We start from the raw sequence: 27897 nt of genomic DNA, 5'->3' as shown, positions 1-27897 counted from the left end.
TAGAAAAGTTACGAACATTTCCGATTCAATTAATAATCTTATCGAAAAACCGTAATTCATAACTCAATACGCAATGTCTTTATGGTTAATACATTCGAATAATCAATAACGATAATATTTTTACAAATAATTTAATATTCCTGTACTGTTTTGAATACAACGATGAATTTATTTTAATTTTACTCTATTTCTAATTGTTTTGTATGCGGTTCTATCATCGATCTTTTTTCCATCGCTTGATTTTCATTCTATTTACGTTTTCCTCTTAACCATTTTGTGTTTTCTACCTATATCCTTGCCAAGTTTTGTTATTCCTTATATAATATTTTTCTTATTAACTTTTTTAAATATGCTTATTTCTTTATCATTGTCATAGTTTCAGCACTATTAATTAGTATCGATTCTACCATTGTTTTGGTTTTCTCCGTTAGTATTTTGCTTACTGAATTCTTGTTTTTATTCTATATTACTTCCGAATCCTAATCCCAATCTTCCATTTGATGATTTTTCCTATCATTATTCCAAAACAGTGCTTGCCATAATAAACTTGGATATAATAAAAATAAAACACTAAAACTATAATAATTTTTATTAAAATATAAATTAAGAAATTATAAAAATACTCAAAGTGACAGAATTCCAACAACTCCGCAAGCTAATCTTCCACCTGCATTTCCTGTTTTCAGGGACTCTTCGTTTCCGCCCTTTCCAAGATCATCGACCTTTTCGTGAACCACTATTGCTCTACCAATGATATCATTTGTCCCCCATAGACCGATTAGTTTATCCAAGAAATTAAGAGGTGCAATACCATCTTTACCAGCTTCGATATTTCCCAAATCTCCTACGTGACGGACGGTGTCTTCAGGAGCTCCGTGAGTTTTTTTTTCTGGATTGAAATGAGGTCCGGCGCCTGTATTATAAAAAATCTTTAGAAGGTATTCCGAAAATTCAAAGTAGCGATTTAAATTCTGCTGCGCAAAAAACAAAGATGGTTGTGGTGGATATTCATATTGAACATGTTTTTGTTTTCGGAGAATAAAGGCAAACTAATTTACCTTCCTGTATAGTGGTAGCGTAATTAGTGTATTCAGTAAATGTAAGTAAGGAAATCCAATCAATCCAAAGGAAAATTTTTTAGGTTTAAAGGACTGGTTATTATTTTATTGAAAACAAAAATCTAATCTACTTAGCGTACGATCTTGATGGTGTTGTGGTACACTTTCTTAGTATATTATGACTATTCCCTAATTTTTGAAATATGTGCTAATAGAAAAGAACCAAAAGACATTGTCCTTCCACTATAGGAACAATATATAACATAGTGATGTATGTTCGTAATTTAAAAAAAAATTAGGGATATAAGACATGCAGGATCACTAATATTTATAAGAACAGAAACAAACGTCAAATAGAAGTTGCATAGCCAAAAAAAAAAGAAAAAATAGAAATATGAATTTTGCTATTGCTGTATGGAAGGTAGCGGACATTATGACCATTGAGGTTACAACAAAATTCACGATGTGGTGGTTGATCACAGATTGAAGTGCGAGATATTGTGGAACCACACATCTTCAATTTTGATTGATCACTTAGGTATGTTTTCCTCAAAAAAGATCGACCAACGCGTTTGGCAACGTTTGTCAACATTATGGACGAATTTTTATGCTATTTCGTTACTTTGAATCGAACCACAATACACCAGAGACCAAACAGTAGTTGAAACATTGGGATGCTCGGAGTGGATCCGCTTTGTCAATCAATAAATTTTTTTAACATGCTCGGTATAACCCACATCGATTGTTTTTGAAACAACGATAAAGTTATAGATTTAAATGAGGACTTGAACTAAAAGCGACGACATTAGACAAAAGAAAAGTTTCAAGATAATGCAGAAATGCTCAAATGTGTAGTTTCCGGGACAAAATCTATAAATTTTGTTATTAATTGTTTCTTGAATCGTTGTTTGTTTGTTTCCAAACCAACGAATATCTGTATTGATGACCGCATAAAATATTTTAAATTTGAAAATATAAAAAAATTAGAAAGTCCTTGAATGAACAGTTCGTTGAAAGGTAAAACTTTTCTTTAATTCAAAACCAATTGTCCACCCTCATAAGTTAGCTCTCGAGTCAATTGGAGTAAAAAATTTTATCGACTATTATCACCAAGTTTTCAAGCAATTTGTATTACACCGTAGATTTGATGATTTTTGTTAGTAAAATTTCCATTTATTCATTTTCTGCTGATATATAATAAAATTTCAAAAATCATTCTATACATATATTGATAAAAGTTATTTTGCTGAGAAAAATGTTTATTGCATACTAATATATAACCAAGAATCAGCATTCTAAGAGATATAAATAGTTGCAAATACATCAATTACTGAATGAGATAAGGAATTTGAAATTTTTCAAGTATAACGTGAATTTTTATCCTCATTAGATAAAACTATTTTTATTATCAACATTTGTCAGGTAGTATAGTGTAATAATAACAAAAATTTCTATGTAAATACTTATTAAAATCTTTCGATGAAGTACACAAAAAATCACAATAGTATAGATCAATTTCAAGTACTTTGAAGTATTGAAAGAAGTATGTTTTTTCGCAATAACTGGTTCATTGGAGCAGCGTAGAACGTCCAATTCTGATTCTGGTACAACATTTGTTTGCCAGAAGTGTTCGAAAAAATCATTCACAGAACGCGAACCGTGGAAAATGTTTTGTCAAAACATCAAATTGATGGGTCATCCGCCGTACAGTCCTTGTTTGACACCCAATAATTTGTTTTTATTACCGTAGATAAAAAATAAATTGTGACGTCAATGTTTTTCTGAGAAAGCGATTCATGCGTTCAAATGACATGTTTTGGAGGTATCTGAATCGGAGTGGAAAAAATGCTTCGAAAATTAGTTCAAACGCATGAAAAATTTTAATATTTATGTGGTGTGATCTGTCAATTAATTCATAAAATTGTGTAAGTTGTCAACTTCCAATTATATTTTGTTAGAATTATTTTTTGAAACAGCCGTTAATGAATAGGAGGGATTAATACAATTTTCAGCAAAATTAAAATAAAGGTTGTTTTGTAGAGGATTAGAAAAATCGAATAGAGGTGTGAAAAAAATCACTAAAGCACATTTGGATCAATTTTTTACTGTTTTCGAGATATAATTTTTTTATAAGTTTGTTTTGTCTAAAAAAATCACAAGTTATAATTCCTTACCTTTGTCATCTCAAGATTTATTTTCTTGCTAAGAAATTTATGTGAAACTGTTATTGCAGGCATAGAAAAAAAGTTGACAATTACGAATTTGTTTATCACGTCAATTTTTTCAAACTCAAGTTTAGATTTGAAGAAAATAATAAGTAAACAACAAACTAATGTTATCAACAACATTTCTGAAGTATGATTCATCTAATGAAGTATAAAAAACAATTAAGAACATTCGAAAAATGTAAGTAATTGACAGTATCGCTCATTTGGGAAAACCAGTTAAATACTTTATTGGATAGAGCGTACAACAAATTTGTTTTTTGATGGCATTTGAAAATCTTTACAGTAGGCTTTTATTTATTTTTTTCAAATCTAAGCCCAGGTTTAAATAAATAAACTTTTATTATTAAAATAGCAGCATTAATAGTTTGATAAATGATAAAGAGTCCAAATTTGCTCAAAATGGATTCACCCTCTGTTTAAATCAAATAATTCCATACAAAATAACGAACACAGATCACTTTCTATCGTGGTGAAAAAGTAAAATTGAAAAATGAAGGGAAAAACTATGTTCAATGATGCACCGACTCCGCATTATCTTGTATCACTAAGTAGTGTCATTTCCCTAAAATTCGTAGTTAAGGAACGATCTCTATGTGAAATTACCCACCAATTCAAATTTTTATGATATTAATTTGACTTATGGTGGACGCTATCTTAAAATTTAGTGTCTATATATCATTTTTAATTCTTTGACGACGCAGCCAATTGATTAATTATAAGAATGATGTCGAATATTTTTTTCTTACGCAGCAGAATTTCTTATATTTTTTACCTGTACATCCAGGAGCGATATTTCCTAATTCATGGACGTGGAAACCGTGTTTTCCGGGGGTCAAACCTCGTATTTCTCCGTAAACATGAACTCCATCAGGAGTTTCGGTGAAACTGACATTTCCAGTAACTCCGCTCTTTCCCGAAGGATCGAACAGATAAACCACAGCTGATTTTTCAGCATAACTTGCCGCCGCCAACACACCGATACACAATATTAATTTCAACATATTCCTTTCTGATTGTTGAATGGCTACTGATGGGTTACGAATAATTCAGTGGACTAAATACTTTTACTCTGGTGAAGAGATATTAAGCCAAGGTGACACTTAAACCGGTCTAATATGAAAAACAAGGTTTAATTATATGATAATAGCTTCAACTACCTACTCAAAAGCAGCACCGGACTGTACTGGTAGGAAAAATAACACACTATCTTAAATACAAATAACAATAATTATATTCATTTCATTGTTTCATTTCATACTTGGGTTTTACCATAAACCGAACGGAAAATTATTTTATTTATTTATGTTGAACATTGATTACTTATTCATATTCTCAACCAGCGTTACCAAAACTTTTTTTTGGAAACGATAAACGAGAAACTGAACTTACTCATGGTTATTATTGTATGATTCCAATTATTCTTTATAAAGCTCAAAGTACTTTTCTTGATAATTACGATTACTTTGTTTTTTGCACACACAGATTTACGATTTCGGAATCTCTGCTGAAGCTGATCAATAAAATCATCCAGAAGTGGAATCATTATAATTATCATCCGATAACTTTCAAGATCTTTCAATAGTTAGTATAAACATAACTTCGGTGAAGATAATATTCCATCTTATAATGTGCATCTTCACTGTCAATAGTCATTGAAAGATTATCCATCCAGGAGAATATCAGCCTAAGGTGGGCAGAGAAATCCCCCCTCCCACTGGTTACTCACCTTTACAAGTGAACCAAAGTAGAGACGTCCTGTGAAGAAGCTAGCTAAGCTTGACCTTTAAATGTCTTTCCCTTTATTTTTCTGGTAATTTTGATAGGATATTAGATGGGAGGATGATAAAAACCAGAGATTCTAGCGGCACCTTTGTCGAGTTATTGAACAAGTAGACGGTTATTCCAATAAGTGTCAACATGACGTATCAACTGTATGCATTAGAACATGAGCAACACCACCAAGAGAAGATTCGTTAAGCTTGAAGGCCTTAATATCTAGATGAAGGAATTGGAAGATTATACGTCGCCATCCAAAGCCGAGGAAGCAGCTGGCCGAAACCAGCAGACAGCAAGAAGAATAAAAAGACCCACCTACTTAAAAATTAGAGGAACGTCTTCAATAAATGAATAAGCTCTTTCGCTTACAGAACATATACACCTAATGAAGGCATCAACACAGAAAAAGAAAACAGTGAATTGGAAGTACTAGTTTGAATAAAAGAATGCGGTAACAAAGAGAACTGACTGACTAATAATTGGGAGTTGTAGGAAATTCCATCTGTAAGATTGTTATTGGAAACGTTATTTACTCTTTTATCATGATTTCATACGTAAATATATAATTAAAACAAACTTTGAATTCAAATACGCACCTGATCCGTACCTGAAATGTTTACCAATAGCTAATAAACGTAATTTATAATGTTGGTTATTCTGTATCAGGTGAAGTTGAAAGTAGGCAATTAATTAGTTTTTTATTCAAATTTATGGAATTACCGCATGAGTCAAATTCGTTTTAAAAGAAAAATACATAGAGGCGAATATCCAAGATAGAAATTTTAATTGGTTTGATCTCAATTGCAGATTTAAGGTTTGTTACTGTTAATAATTTTTATGAAATTCCTGCCGATTTAATAAAAAATATACGTTTCATACGTCTAAGCTTCGACATAAGGATTGATATTTCAGGTGCAACCACATTAAGGCTGTAAAATTGAAGAATATTACTTGCACATGCTCAAACAGTTCTGGTTTTAATAGGCTCTAAACTCAGTTTATTTAGTCTGTTTCTAGGTAGTGTGTTTAATTATTTACTGACAGATAAAACAAGCTAAACACCCATAAATTATCGTCAGAATTCACAAAGTATGAGTTGAAACTATTTTTCTTTGAGTATTAGCCAGAAGAAATACCACTAGTGCGAATGAATGAGTAAAAATATCAAAATATAAAGAGACACAGCTAATATAAAAAAATCCAGGCGGTATCAGTAAAGTAAAGTAAAGTGTTTTTAGTGTTGTTATTACTGTGTTAAAATTCAAATTGTGAAATTAACTAGTACAACCCTATTACAACATAAATGGATTTTCATATAATTTAAAAACGAAATAAAACTTTTAAAATAAGAAGTCGGTCCTGATGCTGACTGCGCAATATCCGCAATATTCCCGTTTCCCTCTCATCGCATTTTCTTCCCCGAAGCCTCTAGAAGATTACGCTAAGCCATCAGGCAGGACTAATCACCGACCCGATTAAAAATTCACAAATTTTCTAAAGCCGAAATATGCATACACGCCGAGCGCAATTGCTTTTTTAATCAGTCAACGATACAATATGGCCGACGGAATGGACGAACAAAACGAAACGACTGGATGTAGAAAAGATATTCTTGTTTTAATTTTTTTTAAACAGTGGCAGAACTAGTATGTTATCAACAATCATTTCTAGCCATCCCTTTAATACACAGAATCAGAATAAAATCAGCGGAGGGAAACAGCAGGGAAAACAATGATACCCGTGAAAAGAAAAGCTCAAACAGTTGAAAGATGGTGTAGACACATACAAACCACAAAGCTTTATAAGAATAATGAAAGAAGCAAAAAAGACATAAGAAGGAAGATCCAGGGTAAACTTGGCAAAGCAAGTAGCATGGGAAGAAAGAAGAAACGGTTAAAATGTTTGAAAGGATAATGGAAACTAAAATCCTAATAATCTCACGCTCGAAAGGACATAAAAGAGAAGAAGAAAACAGTTTAAGAGTGGAATATTTTTTCAAATATGTGAAAAACGGTTTTGATAATGAGATTTACATTTCCCATCACATCAAAATTTGTAGTGCAATATTATTTTGTCGTAAACTAAATGTAAATTTTGAATTAAGTTGTAATTTTATCTATTTCATGTATAGCAGAATGACTCTAAACTACATTAGATTTCAAACGAAACCAAAATGGTTACACAAGCGCTCTTTTTTGTGTATATAACGTAACGTATGTCCCAATAGTATTGGCACAAAATATTTTAGTATCTGAAAGTAAGGATCTACTTAACTAGGCGTAATTTTCTGCGAACATCTCTCATTAGCTCTTGGACGACTTCAACATGTATTTCGCGTATTTTTATAGAAATTTTACATTGTTGGAAGGGCTTAATAGGGCAGCAAACAATGTTGGATTAAAAATGATTTGCCGTCAGCAAAACTGGTTCAACTTGGAAAAAAAAAATGGTAGCTTTCGTCATATCCCGAAAAAGAAAAATATATGAATCGTGTATAGGTCCCGAGGAGATATAAGACCTGGAAACAATGCCATTCACAGAAAAAAGCGTATTAAGAACAAAACAGGGGGCAATGGAGAGATCAATGTAAGGAATCCCGCTCAGAGATGGGATCAAAAATAAAGAAATCAGAAGACATCATATAGTGTATCAATGGCAGTGGATAGATCATGGTAGAAGAAAGACAAGAACAATGGAACATAAAGAAAAGTAGAATAGCTTGACGATGTTATGAGAATGGTAAATTGACGCTGAATACAAACAGTAAAAGGCCTACGTCCAGAAGTGGACGCATTACGGCTGATGAAGAACTAATTTGAATAGACAGTTTGTTACATTTCATGAATTCAGAAATATTATTAATTTGTCATTTTTCTTTGAAACTAGAATTTTTACGACAAATATTATAACTTTTATTTGAAACGTTCAGGTAGTTCATTATTATTATAAAACACTTTCTATGCCCGCCCAGGTGAATTTTGTATGAATGAGTAATAAAATAAATTAAAAAATCATCGTTTATAGGGACTGTGCAGTACAGACACAGTACAGAATATTCAGTAAAAGTATTGACCACCTCAGTCGAATGATTTACTTTTTTCTTAATAATTCTTAAAATGAAATTAATAAAATGTAATGAGGATACGCCGCTGCATTCTTGTTTTAATTTTCTACGTGCATAAGTTATTTGGGAACAATGAGGCCGCCGAGCTCCGCGTGCTGCGGATTTTTTTATTGCTTCCTCTCCTCCGGAAGGAAGGAGATTACTTGGAGATTACCGAAAATCGCACACAAAGAAGGTTATCTCAGGCTTAAATTATGTTCTTTTTTTTTATGAAGCTCTCTGTTTGATACAGTAATTATTTCCGTCGGTTTCTACTGTTTTGTCATATTATGAATATGTTCATTTCAATACTTGATTCAATTTCCTATAACATCACATAGTTTGGTAACGTATTAGTCTAATTACTTCAGTTTTGTGATTAAAGTCACGCACATAGAGTTAATATTAGAGATAGAGAGAGAACGGTATAGGAGTTGATTCAAGTGATCCCGAACTGCTGATAGAGAGAAGGAAAACATCGGTATACCAGTTTCTCTATTCTGATTGGATCTTTGATATTAATTTCATGTAAAAAACGTGAATCAGAAGCGAGTAACGAGAGATAGATGTCCCATGTCTCTATTCTAATAATATAATTCCACTTTCATTCTGCTCTATCTATCTGTAACGTATAGAATTTAGAATTTAGTTGCCATAGAAAAAACAAATATTATAATGTTTCAATTTTCATATGTTATATTTGTGAGTGTTTGTTCTTCAGGTTGATACATTTGATTTTCTTGGTTCTAAGAACAATACGTAGGATTTAGTTGTAGTGGATATTGTGGCTACATTAATTGCATTTGAAGGGACGGCTCAGGCATCTGTTGATCGATCATCTGCTGGATAGCTCATGAAGATCTGAACTATTGGCGGTTGGAAATAATATTGTTGATGGGATACATTTATTACCTGTTACTCTCTGTTTGACATTATTTGTTTGTGAACAAATGTCGTTAATTTTACCACAAGCACCTTCAATTTCTAATTACAATTTATATAAGGCTCACTACTAAACCCGATAAAGACTTGATTGCAATTTAGGATGGAACTGTTGGGTATATTGAAAATGAGCACACATATACGTGTGCGTTTGGGGAACAAAATTGCAAACTTACGTGCCTTTTCGGTGCTTTGACAGGCCCCCAACCAATGTGAACTAAATGTCGTTGAATTGATATGGTTGCAAATGAAATAGGCAGTGAAACCTAAGTATGTTATCAAAAAAAAAACAAATCAAATGACCTCTTTAAATATCAAATTAAGAAACTATTACGTAAACAACAAACTTCTTCTTCTTCTTCTTCTTCTTTTTCCGTGTATTAGGCGTAGTCGCCTGTTTTATCTTCGACATCCTTACCTCCTATCCTGCTTCAAGGTTGTCGCTCCACCTTTTTCTGGGTCGAACGGTACTCCTTCGGCCCAATGGGAATTTATCGCGCGCTATCTTGACCAGTCTGTTGTTATCCATAGGAATTATGTGATCGTTCCATTCTTTCTTTCTTTCTTGACATGACCCATTCGTTGACTTCATATATGTTGCACAATCTTTTGATGTTCTCATTTCTTTCCCTGTCCAGTAGGGTTTTTCCGTGTCTCTGCGGTGTAGATCATTATGAGTCTTACCGTAGTCTTGTATATTCTCGATTTGGCTTCTATTCCGATATGTTTATTCCTCCATATGGTTTCGTTCAAACATGCAGCTATTCTTAAGGCTTTAGTTGTTTGCTCCCTTACTTCGTTCTCTACGTCTCCAAATCCTGAAATCTCGATTCCTAGGTATTTGAATTTCTTTACCTGGTGAATTATCTAGTCTTCTAGGAGTAGCTTACACCTTATAGGAGTTTTGGATGTGGTCATACACTTTGTTTTGGACGCAGATATTATCATATTGAAAGATTTAGCTGTGTAGTTAAACACATGTACAAGCCTTTGAAGATCTTCCCCTTTTTTTGCAACTAGAACAGCATCATCAGCGTAACATAATATTGTTGTAGATTTCTTAAGTAACAAACGTTCATATTTTCTCCATACATTTATTTTAATATATATTTCGAAAAAATTATTGTTTCAAATGTATACTTCGATGAACGCCTTCAATGTGAAAGTAAACAAAAAATACCTCATCATTTAAAAGATTATTTCAGCTGTCAAAACTAGAGGGCGTACCTTTTATACACGCGTACGTTGGAACGTTTCCTTTGATCCATTGGTATGAACATTAGAAATAGCGAGTGGCCCCTTTTACTTGCATTATATAAAGATCACCCTTCGGCAATTGGGTAAATTACATGTCTCTATACACCGTCCCAGATTACGGCCGATATGCCCATATATGTGTTTATGATATAGATAATCTGATACGCTGTACACGCATTACACTTGGTCCTCGTAGACCATAGGGGCACTTATGGATAAGCGATCAACAAGGGTTTTGAACGAAAATTATAGAGTTCCAGTTTTAGAATTAGAGTGCTATAAAATAGGGTCAATAGATTGGAATTTTTTTTGGCCAGATGTTAGTATCTATCAATAAAATCTTTACAAGAGATAAAGACATATTGTTAACCATGAGTAATGAACGCATTAATTATACAAATTCCGGGTTTAGTTAATACCAATATTTCAACCGTTGTATTTTGAGATCAAAATGTTGAGATTTTACTCAAATCATTTGGTTAGAATGTGGTTTTTCACTGGTTATAGAGTAATCTGATTTAAAAATTTTCAAGCTTTCTATTGATTGAATCCCTGCAGAGGAGCAATTCATGACGTGAACTAGGAGAAACTGTTGTTGGTCAGACAATCATCGAAATTTCTGCATGTATCTGGCTAATTTTTCCCCTGGGGCGGGTTTTATTAACTTTTTATATGTCTCTAGAAAAAAAATCTAGAATTGTTGGGATCTAGTGAGTCGAAAAGCTCAGCCTACTATTTGTACTAGGAAAAATATAATCATTCATTGAGCCCGGAATATTTTTTTATATGAAAATGAATTATGTTAGTTTCTATAAATTTCTTCACACCTTAGTCAGCATCTTTTAGATGAAAGATTAAACTACAGAATTTTATGTAAAATTCTTGAGCCTTTGAATGTTTTAAACCCGCCTACACTATTATTTATGGGTTTTCATGTAAATTTATCACAGTATACCCTACCATGAACGAAGCTCAATCCGTTCGAAAGATGAGAAGAACTGGGCGAATCTTTGCATTAAATGATCCGCTTGAACGAAGTTCAAGTATACCTGTCGTTAACTGGGAAAAATACCTAATTCGGCAGTTCATTTGAACGTATGTTTTAACAGTACAGTCGCTGACAACGAAATCCTACTTATTTTACCGATAGGTAACACGAAAAAATCGTAGTTATTAATTTTTCTCTTGTTTTATTTGCTCTGTCTGTCTTACCGTCAACTACTGTACCACTTGGTATTTCTCTTCATTTACTTCCAGCAAGTTTCCAATCTATAGTTTCTACATTTTCTTCTGATATCAGAAGACATGACTCAACTGCTTTGCTTTTTGTTTCTTCTTTTTTTTAAGTAAACAATATCCAGAAAATCTCCTGCCAAACGCAAACAAGAGATACTAGATGTCATTTACCACATACATCAATAAATGAGTGAGAAAAACAAGTTCCAGGAACCGTTCGTCATATTCATTTTGAACACACTATTCATGCTATAATAGCAATGTGGCGTTTCGATAACCAATTTATCTTCTTCAGAAACTGAAAAACAGTTTAGTGGCAATGTAAAGAATGCGTTCAGTATAAACATGAATAAAATTAAACTAAGTTCATTAGTACAAATAAATAGTAATGAACTCAGATGTAATATTAATATTATAGTGTACGTAAGGATATGAAATAAGTAAGCTTAACAGTTGTAGATAATTTCGTCGTGTGTATGTCGAATACGTTTAAAGAAAAAATTTCATTACAATCATTACATTAGAGATATCCAAAGATATCTGCATAGGATGATATCGATTCCTTCTATGTACAGGTGAAAAAACTTACTTTTTGAGAATATTATTTATTGTTGTTAATGAGTTTGATAAATATGGTCCCATAAAATGTCTATGAAACCAAGGGTTTTAGAAACTCCACCAAGGATAATATTAACATTCTCAGTGAAGTTCAGTTTACTCCCAAATGTAACGCCAAAAGCATATTATTAGAAATGAGATAATACTTGGAATTTAATTACTTTAGATACTTAATCAACAAATTCTGGCCTCCATACAATGAGATAATAAATCTACTGATTGGAACGTATATTTTAGAATATCGTATATTCCTAAGAATGTTATTATGATATGTCGGAGTATAAAAGATTTTTAAGGAACAAACTTCCGTACTAATGAAAAAAAATTCCCTTCCCGATTTGTAGCTGTCCTCATCATCATCTACCAGCCGAGAAAATTTGCATTTTAAACAGGCACGGGCTTCTTTTAACTCGCTAGTTCTCTCGTTAAATGCAAATGGCCGCCGTAATGAAGCAACCGAAGTGATAGAGGGATGGGAAGAGAAAGGGGAGTTGGTGGTGTCTCGAGGGAAAGTGAAAATTCGGAAGAGTCTTAGTTCAATATCGACAATAGCGCGATTGCATATATGTCGTAACAGCGGGTAAATATGATATTACTAACTTACGGACAAACTGTTCGACTGCGCCAAATAGATAAACTATTCAAATGTCATAACTCCAGTATTTAATTGTAAATAAAAATGAATGAAACCTAATGAATTTAGTGTTTAATTTTTATTCTTCCAAATCAAAAACTTCCAATATATTTCCCCTTTGACTATGAATGGTATAAAAAGATGGTAAACTTAGATATAGTTGAAGCGGAATTATGAATAAACATGCATAATAGGCTGTATAAAAGCCCTTATTGACAGGACATAATGCCTTAACCTTATGTCAACAGGGGACGTATAAAACACGCGTCATTGTGTCGTACAATGGACTTTACCCTGTGTCCTTTCCTCTCCTGTATATATCAATAATGAAGGATGTTGCGATGAGCTTTTAACAAATTTGTATGGGGAGAGATGATACGAATCGAGATAGGGCATAATATGATTTATTTATGAAAATTGCTCCATGTTCATCCATTATTAAAACTTTGCTTGCAAATTTCCACTCAGTGGATATTAAATTATTTAAATATTAAAATTATCAGCGTGTTCTACATAGTAGATTGTCGAAAACTAAGAAGTGGGTAGTTGTAAGTTTTCAGGAAGTTGCTATACTAAGTAGCACACATCGAAGCCTCGACTTCTTTCAGTAAATACTGCGATTTTATAAAAAAATTCGTAAAAATTGGTATTCCAGATTACGCCTATTACGTGCAGCTACATGGCCAAAATTATTTTATATAAACAGTATTGAAATTCTCTATATCCAATAAAGAAGAACGTTTCACTGATATTTATTTATATGAGCTTGTTTACCTATAAGAAAAATACCTGTTATAGCCAAAATTTTATTGTATGTTAAAAATATGATATCCAACATTTGTTATTTCCATAAATTTTACAGAAATTTGAAATATTTTGTCATCTATTCTTGGTAGTAATGCAAATCCGCGAAGATAACGAACTTGCCCATCAGACAAAGCAATAAATTCCAATTTTGTACGCCACTGTAATTCACAGACGACTTTAAAGTTATTTATAACCAAACCATGGTAGACTGGTCCCATTGTATGCTGATTAGGCACTACTGAAAGAAAAAGAAAGCCACTGATTTTCATTGTCGAAATATTAAATCGCATGTCAAGAAGTATGTTCGGATTGCACGTTTTTTTTACAGAGTTGAAGAAGCGATGCCACCGTTTGTTGTGGCTAACCTTAGTTTAGGTAGTCAGAGAAAAATATTTCTACCACCCGGTCGTTTTTCATTATTTTTTCCTTTGTTTATATATGGGATACGTCGATGTGAATTGTATGGATGCACGTTTTGTTTGAAGGGTTTGTTGGAAATATTTGAAATACCATGCATTGTTGATATTGTTTTACTAGAACATTAAACTATACAGAGGAAAAAGAAAGTCAAAATCAGTTTAAGAAGGAGTTGGTCGACAACCACGTATTTTACCTAATAATCAAAATTCTTTATGAGAAGACGACCCTCGTGTTCTTGGAATTTTGACAAGAACAGACCAACTTCTACTTGACTACTATTTCAATCCTCGCAGTATCGATTGTATTTCATTTAATCGCAGAAGCTGATTGAAGTTCAGGAATAAAAGTGTAGTCCAGAGATGAAGATCAATCTTCAGTCTCTGAAGACGATAACTTAGTTATCGAAACGCGCAATAGACAGTGTAATTGTGAGAGTTGGTGTAGGGGTAGTCTAAACTGTGTGTTATATTTGACATAGAGGTTAGTTTCATCTGCAAACAGAACATCGGCAGCATAATTGGGAACTATTGGCAATATTCCCTCCAGAGCCGGAGAAAATCTTCAAGTGGCAGATTAGAGACGCTGAACGTGATATGGATACATTTCCATCCAGAATAATCCAAATAGATTCATTAATAACATTTATTTGTTGACCAAGTCTTTTGGTACCAGTTTTTGGAGATTGGTGTATAATTAGAAAAATTGGTCTGCTGGTTGTAGAGTTTTCCCAAATCTTGATGATTTTGCAGGATTATCATCAGACCTTTCGATACATGGTGAAAGATCATCAAACGTGACATATCTTTTTATAAAAGTTGTAATTTTCGTTTCTTCGACAAATAAGTTTCATTCTTCAAGAGAACCAAGAAGTTCTAACTGTTGCTAAATCACTAAATTTTATTTGAACAATCAAATGTGGTTCATCACATATGAACCGTGGAATGTACACTGTTCATCGGAGGTTTCTGAAGAATTGTTATTATCTCAATTATCTCCCAAAACATAATGTGCGGCCTCTTAGCTTGCCACAACAATAACGTATTAAACGAATTCCAAAGATTTATAACTGTATCAGAAGTCTAAGGAAGTTCCCGTTATGATCAGAAACGACATTAAAATAGTGTCAAATATTACCTTGAGGCTTGGCAGAGGAAGACAATTGCAGATTCTGTGAGCAAGCCATGGAAACAGCAAAGCATCCACTCTGCTAATGTCCCATTCATTTTATCAAAAGGCTTGAGTACCTCGAAGAAGTAGTACTAATACCACGGCGAAAGGGAGACAGAAACCCCAGAAAAATAGTCAACGTATTTTGGAAGCAGAACAATAAGATATAGAGTCTTGAACAAATTTTCATAAAATGTTCTAGCTTGTAACTTTACCATAATTTCTATAAAATTCTGTTAAGAGTAACTTTGCAGCTGCAGCGCATATGACTTGCCATTTTCTTAACTCCTCTGAACGAGTGACTTTAAAAATAAAACAAAATTGAAAAGGGGAATGAATATCGCACTATAATCGCACGTATAATATTTCTGCTTATATTTTCAGTCCACTTTAATAAACCCTCGTGGTTACGGCTCCACGAATATTTAATTGGAATATATTAATATTATAAAAATAAATGTTTGATTGATGAATATTGTTATTTATTTCATCACCTGGAAACGTACTCCTAGATATGTATATGCAAAATGTTACGTAGAAAATCCATTACATAAAAAAAACGAAAGCTTGCATTAACTAATAAGTACTTTCAGAAGTTGCAGAGTGTTATTTGGACTGTAAACAGTAAAGCTAAGTAAAGTGAAGAGTGGTTTAACAGCAAATAATAAGGTTTAATAGGGATATCGCGTGTAACGTCGAGGTGTGGCTGAAATAATTAGCGCATTAGGCCACCCCGCCCAACTGATTCACGTTATAACAGCTATAAGCAGCACGACTCTCGACATCAGACGGCTAATGCCATATTTTCGGTAACTCTAGAGATGTTTTTAACACACAAAAACTTCCAACAGTTTCCGACGTTGCCAGATCCAATAAGATAATAGTAGAAGTGGTCTTGTCTTTGATTCTGTCTTGTTTTCAAAATTTATATCCAAATTTTGGAGGAATGTTAACTGAATGAGTTAAAACCAAACCACAATTTTATATTAGTTCTGCTATGAGTTTTGTTTCCGATCCATATCTAAGGATTTATGTGAAAGTTGTCCTCTCCTCAAATACCGACTGAGGGCAAAGTCTTTTATTGATTCTTGGAAGTAATTTTGGTTCTGTTTTCGTTATCCTTCCAACCCAGTTCATCTGCTATGGTGTGAAATATGACAAAATTTTCTTCAGGTTTAGGACTGATTTGGGTGGGTTCTAGAAGGCACAACTACGTTTTGATAAACAATGAATGCCTAAAAGGTTTTTGCCTATTAAATGTGGACACTAACATACGCAAATTTGAAAAATGGTGAGACAAATTCTTCAATATTAGAAGTAAAAGTAGAGTTCATAACTGAAATAACATGAAAAAGAACAAGGATAAAAGTGGAAATTCGTTGAGCATAACATCAAACAAAAACTAGAACAAATAGAGATGAAGATGATTTCAAATGTGTTGAGTAAATCCTCAGAAAATGTAGGGAAGAATGGAGGTATCATGGAGAAACTATGTCCAAAAATGGATGAATCGGAACTGAACAAATAAACATGAAGAATCTAAGAATTAATAATGGAATGAAAATAAATATAGAATTGTTTTCTCTTCCATTCCTAATTTACCCAAAACATTTTCCCATGTGATACCAACTATTCAAGTACAACACCTTCTATTCAGATCGAAACGGATATTTCTAGATGTTTGGCAACAGCGTATTGTCAGAGGCAACCACTCAAATTAAGGAAATTATAGTGGATGGGGAATTCCGGACTTTCCGTTTATAATTCGGAAAAAAAATCAGACTAACTTACACCGGGATTGATAATTACAGGATTGGTTAATTTATTGCTACTACTGGTTGTTCGGTGAATTCATAAATGATTTGGAAAATTAAGAGGTGTGGCTATGACGTACGAACATAACGAATGGACAATAATGGTCTTATTTTTCCTTTTATTTGATTTTTATACATGAAAAAGGGAAGAAGAAAAATGTTGAGTTGTAAATAAATCGAACAGAAAGAGATTTATAGATTCTAAACGTAAAAAAAATATAAAGTTGGACAAGTACTATGAGTAGAGTACAAAGGGCCAAGTAAAACCGAAAAAAAAACATATTTGCAATAAAGCGAAGGAAGAAACAAGCGCAGAAAAAACTAAAAAAGATGAACGTGAATATAGAGAAAGATACGAAAGAAAAGAGGAATGTAAAACGATTATAAGTATAACGTAAAATAACAAGGCCAATAGAGAAAAGGAAGACAGAACAGACATAAAAAAGAAACAGATTTACGGGACCAGAGAGATTAAAAAGAAATCGAAAAGACAATATAATTTAAATAAAAGCGAGAACAAGAATAGAAAAAGAAAGAAAATAAAGAAAACCGAAAATGAAATAAGATAGTGAATGTGAAAAATAAAAAAGTTTTAAAAAGAGAAAATATTTGAATGGAATCTGGTACTGAGAAGCAATACAGAAAAAAGTCTAGAAAACAGACTAAATAAGAAAATGAGATAATGTGAAAATAGAAGAAAAGAGTAGAAAACAATGAGAAAAAATAATGGTGAGAGATGAAAATATCAAGTTTTATATTCCCTACGAATAAAAAAATCGGGAATAATATAAACAACAAAAAACAACGATAATATAAAACCATATTAATTACAATTGAAGAATCGTAAAAAACAAAAAAAAGATGAGATAGCCCAAAAAGAAAAGTATAACTAAGAGAATATAGAGTGGATAGCGAAGCGAGAACAAAAAAGACAATGAGAAATTGAAGAAAAAATAAAACTAGAGAGAAATGAAAAAAGGTTGGACGAGAAGGAGGAAACGAAATAATGAAGTTGGATAAAAAATATGCAACTGACGATACATGAGAAATAGTGAAGTAAAAAGGGGAAACGAAAGTTCTCTTTGATCATTATCAACGTGGAGTTTTCAATGTAAAAAAAAATATTTACAATGAACGAACTTTGGCCTACATCTTTAAAAGATAAATTTAATGGGGGAAATTAGTTTTTAGATCAAGTTATTAACAGAATTATTATTTTGAAATGGATTGTGTTAGTTTTGAAGCGTATAAACGGAGTGTAATTAAGAGTTTATTAGTGCGCTTGGCAGCAAAATTTCTTTTGATCTCTAATAGACATTAAATGTTAATTAAATAGTGTACATAAAATCGAACAGATTGTTTAGCTGCCATAGACAAGAATTAAGTTTATTTAAATTACACAATTTTTATACAGATAAATTCTAATCTTTATAAGTTTATGACCTATAAGAGTCTATTAGGTCGAAATAGAAACGACATCTTTAATTACTGATGAACTAGAAACATTAACGCCTATAAATTGAATTTAAACTTAATTCGTTCATAAACGGAGCTAAATCTTACCATCAGTGGCAAACAAAAAAAACCATAGCTCAAATAAAAGAATCCATATCATCAAGAATAAAAAGAATACGATAGCCCAAAACTGAGACTTGTAGGAATCTAAATATGGTAGATGATCGTGGGGCAGTCTTCGAAAAATCCAAATCCCTGAGTCTAGAGTAGAGATTGAAAGTTTTGATTTCAGACTTAATGTCAAATCTGAAGCATCGACACATTATCCACGCTAAATAAACTCTACCACGAGATGGAGTGCAGAATTTAACTAGTGATTGCAAACTTGTAAGAGTTGGAAATCGGACTTAATATCTTCGAAATAAGTTTCAGTTTGAATGCTGGAGTTCAGGCGAGCTTCAGTAACAGAACTTTCCGCTATAGTTTCCTATCCCTTAATATCGATCAATGATTTGAAGTAATTTAGTGAACAAGAAATTTTACAATCAGCTCGATTTTGATTATCTACTTTCAACTAATATAAGAGTTTGAAATTTACTTTTAGTTGTATATAAAAAGATAAAAACGTTACTAAGTACGAGGCGTAATAAGAAAATACGGTTACCCAATTTTCAATTGAAAAAAATAATGAAATTCAAAATGCATAATGGTGATAATGGCAGCATCATGTTCATCGTAAGTTCGACAACTCATTATAAGCCCCCTTTACCAGCTACTAATTCATTCGATGGTTTCCAGCTTCCAGTTGGAGCTCCTTGCCTACCTCAAGTTTTTGTGCCATTTATTGAGACGTTGAGAAATCATAAACACGCCAAGACGTCTCACTGCCTGAGCTCTAGTAAGGCAACATTCACTTCTAATTTTATTTGCCAGGCTTCTCGGAGCTTTAATCAATTAAGATATAAATCTATGCCTTCATAGTCCGCCTTAAAATCGGTGATATATGTGATGGGTGTCAACACTCAGTATTTGGCAGAATCAAATAGTTCTCAATAACTAGTCTGAAATACCACAGTTGCATACTTGTTGGATGCTTTGTGTTGGTGATTCTGTTTCTTCTTGTGTTGTTATTAGAGTTATCATTACATTCCTCTAGATCTTCCTCATTGAGCAGTACGTAACCCATCTTCTAAATATTTCTATGTAATTTTAGATCGTGTATACTTTTTGTTTTGCTTTTAATTTGCGTATCATCATACGATAATGTACTAACTTTTAAAACAAGGGGAACGATCAGGACGTTCTTCGACGTGACAAAGAGATAAAAATGTGCAAAAAGTTGAAAAACGTGTTTGATCAAACAATCGATTGATTATTCCAGATCTTCGTGATCATACGAGTTTTTGACCACCATAAGTCTTCCTTTGTCATATATGCTACTTTAGCTCTTCTAGAAAGTGGATTAATTGAAATTTTGAATTACTTTATAATTTGTTTTCAATAAAATTAATCAAACTAATTTTCAATTACACCTCGTATTCATTTGTAACTTCTCTTTATAAAAGAACATTGAGATAAAAATTAGAAACGTTAAAAATAAACATTTCTTGTAGTTAATGGGTAATTTGTCTCTACACATAAATTTAGTCACCCGTCACGTTCTCATTACAATATCTTTGATAACATTGATCATTTATTGAAATGCATATTCACCTTGCTCCTTCGAATTTGCTCCTATTCTCGTCAAATGGATGTAATTGAGCATGTATACTTTAAGGAACATTCTAAAGCCCATGCGTTTGAAGTTATTTTAAACAATCAGATATGAACTGATCGCAAATTGTTTTTATGTTCAATAGCAATAAAATCATGCATCATCCACCATTGCAAACAACAAAATTCTAAACATTAAAAAAACTTTTGCTGATAATTGAATGATTTTGAAAAGGTCCGAGGTCCTTCGTTGTGTAACTTCGAAAATTATTTTAGAGTTTGTTTTTAGAGCAGTGTTCATTGAATCTGATTTTTCAGCTATATAAAATATATCCTTGATAATTTATGTTAATTTCAGGTTTTTTTTGATAGAAATTAGTTTGAAATAACAGTTAAAAATTTGATGTTTCGACCTACCTCAGTCTTTATCAGAATATAGTTTTAAACAATTTTATATGCTATTTTTAGTAACATAGTTCCATAATTTTCCTCAAGTAATAAATAGTATTAACCAAGCCCTTGGTAAAAGAAATATGATAACAGAAACTCCTGAGGGTATCCTCATTCGAGCAAATAAAGATATGCATCGGTGTACAGTAATGGATTAGCCAATGAAGATATTATTTCGGAAGGAATTTTATATTTCATTGTATTCAATAAAAATTAATTCTAAATATAGAATATAAAATTACGGAAGCAGTTGGGGGCAGAGATATTCAAAGTGATTTGCTGATCATTATAATGTACTCTGGGTTCATCAACTCGTAAACACAATAATTTTTTTAAGTGTTCTCAGCACGCTAAAACCGAAAAATGTCTAAAAATTGAAAAAAGTCCTTGACTCGAATATAAAATAAAAAAAAACAATTTTTTAGGTTAAATTGTGTTAGGTTAGGTTTCGTTAGGTTAGGTTAAGGTAGAGTAGGTTAGGTTAAATTAAGTTAGGCTCGTTCTAATTATCGTTTCAAGCTCTTAGAGTTATTTCAAGCAATTTCTTTGCAAATTATATGCCATTTATGCGATTTTCTTTTTTAAATACTCCTATTTGTCCAATTGCAGCTGTAGAATCAATTTTTCACAATTTCGTTTCTTTTTATTTCCGCAATGAATGGTCGCACATTTTGAGACCTAACCTTCAACCTAACCTATATACCAAACCTCCACTTCCGGCATGATACGGAAGTCTTACCCAAGTTTTTTCAGCATGGTTCAAGAAATTGTTGTACAACACACCGAATACAATTGGCAAGCTAAGTACTCAATTATCAAGTGGTAGACTGATAAACGAATTACATTGGTAAATACAAGTAACACAATTGAAATTTGATGAAATATTTTCACACTATCTTAACAACAATAAAAATAAGAAAGCCGCAAGAGAGAGAAAAAGTTGCGTCTAGTACCTTCAATTCACTCACTTTTAAATGAAAATAACATTTTTTTTTAATATTTATAGCCATGTGCGGGTTTCAAGAGAACGAAGCATAGGGCCCTTAGGTAATGAAAATCTAGAACTTCTTTTTTTATTGAAAACATCACATGAGTTGTTTAAAAATTCATATGGATCTGAAAAATATCTGCTATAGGTCAATCAAATCCATCAACATTATGTCAATAAATGCCGCAATCCATTTCGAATATGGATAAATGAATTATTCTCCACAGCAGTAGTTTTCAGAAGAAAAAATAGAGATTTCAAACCACAGCTTGTGCTCACAATTCAATAATACTTACAAACAATATATGTAGTGAAGCAATAATCTTTGAAGCGATATAGTAAACAAGTTGTAATATTCATACCGATATTTATAATTGAACAAACAGTTTTCCGGGCAAGTCCGTTGCTACATTAGCATCGCATTCGGTCATAGAGAACGATTATAAACGTAGCCGGAATGTCTAAATGAGCATTGAGATGTTGTAATGGCGCCCACCCCCCGGCCCGATCTGATTTCGGGGGCGGTTTCCTTTGATCTCGCCGCCTTCTCTCTCAATTCCCCGCGTCGCGACGACTCACCCCTCCACCCACTGTGACTCCCTCCATCCCTCATCATTGCACATCTTCTATTTTGCAAGTGACTCATCAATTTTGTTCAATTGCTCACGCCTTGGATTTTAATTTAGGGCCGATGCTGATACTTTTTTTAGTTGAAAGAACGGTGCAAATATTTGATTTCGGATGGAAATCATTTGATCGTTTTTTCAGGAAATACAGATCACGTCGACTGAAACTTCGGTATTTACTCGTAGAATTTAATTGTCAATTTACTACAAGGGTTGTCTGATAAGTTTCCGACCTCAATCTCAATATATATGGCTGTTAACAAATATTTGCTTTTGGAAAGTTATTTACTGGTAAAACATAATTTACGATTATGAATTCAAATGTGGCCGTGTTGGATTTACCGACGATGAGCTCTCGGAACGGCCAAAAACTGCTATAACCAAAGATATAATCGGCAGAGTTCACATAAATGATATTTGAAGACTGTTGGATTAAGGTTAGATATATGAAAGAGGATATCGGCACATCCACCATATACACCAGATCTGGCAGACTTTCTAGCAGGAATATTTCAAAGAAATTTTGTACATACGCCTTACGACAGCTTCGGCCAATAGGAATGCATTTAGGTATACGATTCGATGTTTTCATTGGTAAACAATGCAGATGATGAGTCCACGTGGACTGACGGTTTGTCAGTATTGTTATCAAAATACAGTTTCTACAGCTTATTACAAAAAGTGGAATGGGATATATCATCGCTACAAACAATTTTGTACATGAATTTAACATTATTCATTTTTATTTTATCTTCCAGGGAAATTGAATTAAAATTTGGTCTAACTGAAACAATATTATTATAGGGAAACATTTTTTGCCGTAATCTTTGAATTTATTTTTGGATGCGGTCGAGTCTATCAATGAATTCAAGTTATTGAGAATCCTTAAGATAAAAGATTACAATGAACATTGAAAAGTTTTGAAATCATCTGTTGTGATATGTAATTGATATGTTGGTCGAAAATAAATTTTTAATCAAAATAACTTAGATCTTTTATCTGCGATACCTTTTCAATTGCGTGGTTTCCACAAAAATGGTTTTTTAGAGTAAGTAATCGCTTAGCAATTGTTTAAATTCAGAAGAAGAAATTTTTTCACAGTATGCAAAAGTCTATTTGAGTCACTTTATATCAGATATTTTTGTATTTACAAAATTTGAAACATTCAGATATATCGTAGTAGATTTTGAACAAATGAATTAAATTTTATAGCAGTTAAGTTCATACAAAAACTTGTATTGCGCATTTTACAATAGTCGAGTTACGCAAAAATAAAATTTGTCTTGAAATAATCAAACTTAAATCCTTTATATAATGAAAATGGTGAGATTTACGGAAAAAATATAACATACCTTTCCTGTAGAGCATTAAATTTCCTACAAAATACTTCAATAATTTTTTTCTATACAATCAATCAATGATGAGATATGAATCGTTTTCTATTGGACTGAGAAAAAAATAAAAATATTTTTATTAAAATTAACGTGTCTAGAAACCCATTTAGTCTAGTCACTTGCATGAAAAATAAATAATTGATTGTTTTTATCCCCCTATCAATTAAAAATCTTCGTTATAAAAATTGACTTATTATTCCATATAAATACAATTTTTTTGTGGCATATTAAATTTAATTGACATCATATTGTTTTGATTTTATAATTAACTGATATTTAACAGTGGATCTTTCTTCTAAACTACATGCTTTTTTGTTCGTTTTTAAAATAAGACTACTTGTGTCTTTCAAAAAATTCATATCGCTGATTTTGCACTGGAATAACGTTATTTCTTTTTTCCAAAAATTAATTAACGTTTGGTATACAAAGCGCCCTTTGATAGCTGTCGAAAGGAAGAATTGCGTGCATTCACTGTTACATCAACAAGTAGAGGAGGACAGAAGACGCTTTTCTGTGGCTGCTTCAAGCGTAATAATGAGACGAAAATGAACAGAAGTTCAATTATGAGCAATAAGACTTACCGCCTCATTAGTGGAAATGAAAATGTCCACACGAAGAAGACTATTGAAACCATATAGTTGTATTTTGAAATTGATGTTGGAGGAATGACTAGTCTATAATATTTTTTCATTTTTTCGATGTAGTAGAATTTGTGAGAAGTAAAACAGCAAAAAAACAGACATGACATGAATACTTAAATAATAAAAATTGCTAGAATAAATATGTAGAAATAAACTTTGCAATAACAGAAATAGATGTATATAATAATAGTAAACAATTTTAAATATATTCTCATCCTAATACGGGTTCAAATAGTCGAACACCTTTAGCTCAATTTCTAAATCTATGATTTGGTTTTATAATCTTTCAGCTGTTTATCTCTAATTCTACCACAAAATTTAATCATTTTATTTTTCAATTAGTTTAAATTTGTAGCTCTCAAAGCTAGTCGATAAATAATCCCGCAGAGAAAAAATCATTTAGAAATAGATCTGGTGATTTGGGATTTACTTGATCAGAACACGTGAAGAAATAATTTTATTATGATGAGAAGTATTGTTTGAAATAATTTCCAACCTCATATTTTTGTTGTGAGATTGAAATGAAGCAAAACAACGTGCAATTCAATGCCAGATCTCGTACTTTGGCTTAACAACCAACCAAATGTCAGTCTTAGATCAGCTGAATTTCGTAAAACATAATCGGAACAAGATTTTAATACTTATCGCTTTCGATCCTAATAATTAGGGTACTAAAATAGTGGGGACAGGAACAGTTGAATTAATGACAACTGTAGAAAAATCCTGAGAAACATGATTTGAAGTAAAAAATTAGTTGCGATATATTTAATCCAACCACAATTTTCTCATTATAGTAATCATAAATAAAAGCGAATTCAACGTTTTTTTTTTTAATATTCGTTCTAGAACCATCGATAATTAATATTAGTAGCAAAATTGGTATATACTATTATCGTTAAATGATATAATTAGTAGCACGTTTGTAATTTGTAAGTTGCGGGCCTCGCCAACATACTTGTCAAACAGAATGGTAAATTCACAAGGACCACCGCCACCGTCGTTACCGCCACCAAACTAGTATGTTTCCTCTGCGCGTTAACGATACGTAACGAAATGTATAAATAAAAGTGTGGCGAATGTACAGAGTCGGTTTAAGAACTTTTTCAGGTTATCTCATACACCAAATTTGAGAAACAAGCATAATAATCAGGGCGATTCACAATCAAGATAATTTACAGCATAAGAATAGTTTTTCGGGCAATGTAGAGATGCACGTGCTCTCATTTAAGTAATAATCTTATTAATACAGTAATTAAAAGTTACAAGGAGTTTCATATTATAAGTAGTTCTTTCCGTGATAATTGTACTTATATTGTTAACATTTCGTATGCTACAGTTATTCCTATTAATCATATCCATAAATTTTCTTTCTCGTTCTAACTTACTATTTATGTTGTCGTTGATGTAACCTTCGGCAAATACAGTGATTTATCACTTTCCTATTTTTTCATTATTGCTGATGATTAAAGGACTGTGTAAAGTTTAGTGTCTTTAAATTTTAGAAACATACCGATTTGTTTCAACACAGCAGTGGACTAATTACTTCATTCATAAAATTAAATCGAGATGTCTTTTTTTGGATGACAAATATATTGAAACTCAAGCAATGATTCAATCAAACCCATGAAATGGATGATCTGGTGGTTGTTAGAATAATTTTGATCTGATTTTTGACAATACTTGTCAGAATTTTAATCCATAAACTGTAAGATAGTTGCAGATATTAAAATATTATCATCTTATACTATAGTCAAGTAGCTGATAAAGCTCTGAGCTTCAATGTCATGAAATACAATCTGGTCTAGGAATAGCTAGATAAGTTAAATGAGTTAGGTAAAAAGAATGAAGTGGGTTCCGGGAAACACTACGGTGGAGGGAAATGAAATAACAGACGCACTTGCTTAAGTATGGATGTTCAAAGCACACAAGCCCAAAAGAAAGTAGATAGAGAAAGAACCAGCTACTGGAACAATCTACAAGTGTTGAAATAAGCAAAGATACCATTAGGAACCTATAGCCTATTAAATGAATCAACTTGAGCAGGAAAAATCAATGAATATTATCGGAGCCTTTCGAAAGATTAACGGTAAGTTTAGCAGTGAATGGAATGTGTAGATTCTGCTAAGTAGACGATTAAACCTCTATCCACTTTGTATCGAAGTTTGATAGACTACGGAACTCCAGAGCATTAGACCTGGAAAGGTATGAAATAGAAGGTATTTTACAGATTAGAACCATCCCACATCCTGAACTTTCTGAAAGGAGTGGGATTAGTAAATCAGTTGTAAACACTGAGCACAGATCATATCCCTTAGATCCTTTGGATTGCAGTGTATATGACACTTAGTTGGATACAGTGATGATTTATTGTTGTCAGAAGTAAACTTGCCGCTACTGAAAAAGTTTACCTGCTAACTATCCGTCTTCTATTTTGTTAACTATTAGTTTTATTACAATTTATATTAAAAAAACTTTTTATAGATATTTTCACAAATAAATTTCATAATACGTGAAAGCCGGTCCTAGTAAATAACGCGAACGATAGCGGAGAGATTCGATCGGGTGCTTCAAAGCAAAGCGGACAGATAGAGACGTGTATAATTGGTCTAGTTTAGACATGCAAATCAAAGGAAGGCGCGTGACTAAAAGTATCGCCTTACTCGTTGTCATTGTACGATCCTTTTTGCGAGATTTCAGTTTCGTAAGGATATTAATTATCGGTTTGCTTCTTTTTCATTATCGATGCGAAGCACCGTTGTTATTTTCATAACTTTGTCGCTATTGCTTTCACTATCATTAGTATGCCTAACCTAAATAATCGGTGGTATAAATATTTTGCAACAATTGATGGAACGTTTTAAAACATATGAATAAATTTGGTGTGTTGGGAAAAGTATTTAACTATGAATGTACGTTTCCAATCTATATTTTCATATACAATAACAGAACAATAACTGGAGATATTATTCGACATTACTGACGACTCTAAGGGAAAAAATTAAAGATAAAAGACGCGGAAAGCTATCTAAAGGTGTTTTGTTTCTGTAGGACAACGCCCCTGCACACAAATCTCATGTTGCCATGCTAACAATTCGTGATTTAGGGTTTGAATTACTAGAACACCCCCCTTATTCACCAGATTTGGCTCCGTCCGACTATCAAGTTTTTTCCTTAACTGAAAAAAACTTTAAAAGATCGTAAATTTTCTTCCAAAGAGGAGGTAATAAAAGCTGTGAAGGTCTGGTTTGCAGAGCAAAGGGTCTAGAGACGTTGTAGGTTCGCTGTAATAAATGTATCCAATTAAGAGGAGAATATATTGAATAATAAAATATTTTGACATTGAAATTTTGTTTGGTTTTATAGTAGGCTCAGAATTTTTCAATATATCCTCGTATGGATAAAACAATCATAGTCAAGCTTAGAATGGATAAGAGCTCTATAAACTTGATTAAAATCTATCTCTAACGTAAAGTGGGGCACGACGGGCCTATCTGAAGGCCTATATGCTCAACGGCTTCAAGGCCGTCCACACCTACGAACTATGAACTAATCAGTCTCCGCCTCTATTAA

The 27897-nt window shown here is 32.5% G+C and overlaps 2 protein-coding genes across 7 annotated transcripts in view; both read right to left on the bottom strand.

The window, feature by feature from the left end:
* LOC130897431 (protein pangolin, isoforms A/H/I/S) overlaps nt 1–27897 on the bottom strand; it is a 369634-nt gene that overhangs the window by 79513 nt on the left and 262224 nt on the right. The gene's annotated exons all lie outside the window — the stretch shown is intronic.
* On the bottom strand, nt 572–4553 carry LOC130897434 (superoxide dismutase [Cu-Zn]-like). Its single transcript, XM_057806281.1, has 2 exons — nt 4059–4553; nt 572–913 (listed from the first exon to the last, which is right to left on the bottom strand). The coding sequence occupies exons 1-2, from the start codon at nt 4285–4287 to the stop codon at nt 624–626; spliced, it is 519 nt and encodes a 172-aa protein (XP_057662264.1). The 5' UTR covers nt 4288–4553; the 3' UTR covers nt 572–623.

This window comes from Diorhabda carinulata, chromosome 8 (genome assembly GCF_026250575.1).
Source record: "Diorhabda carinulata isolate Delta chromosome 8, icDioCari1.1, whole genome shotgun sequence".
In the NCBI taxonomy this organism is placed as follows: domain Eukaryota; kingdom Metazoa; phylum Arthropoda; class Insecta; order Coleoptera; family Chrysomelidae; genus Diorhabda; species Diorhabda carinulata.
Note: the sequence above shows the minus strand (reverse complement) of the source record. Positions and strands in the feature narration are given on the sequence as shown.

What these genes read in the sequence shown, in the direction of transcription:
- LOC130897434 (XM_057806281.1), bottom strand. Translation starts at nt 4,287, where the DNA reads ATGTTGAAATTAATATTGTGTATCGGTGTGTTGGCGGCGGCAAGTTAT. An exon ending in TATCGCTCCTGGATGTACAG is followed by an intron (nt 914 to 4,058) that starts GTAAAAAATATA and finishes TTTATAATACAG; the next exon opens with GCGCCGGACCTCATTTCAAT.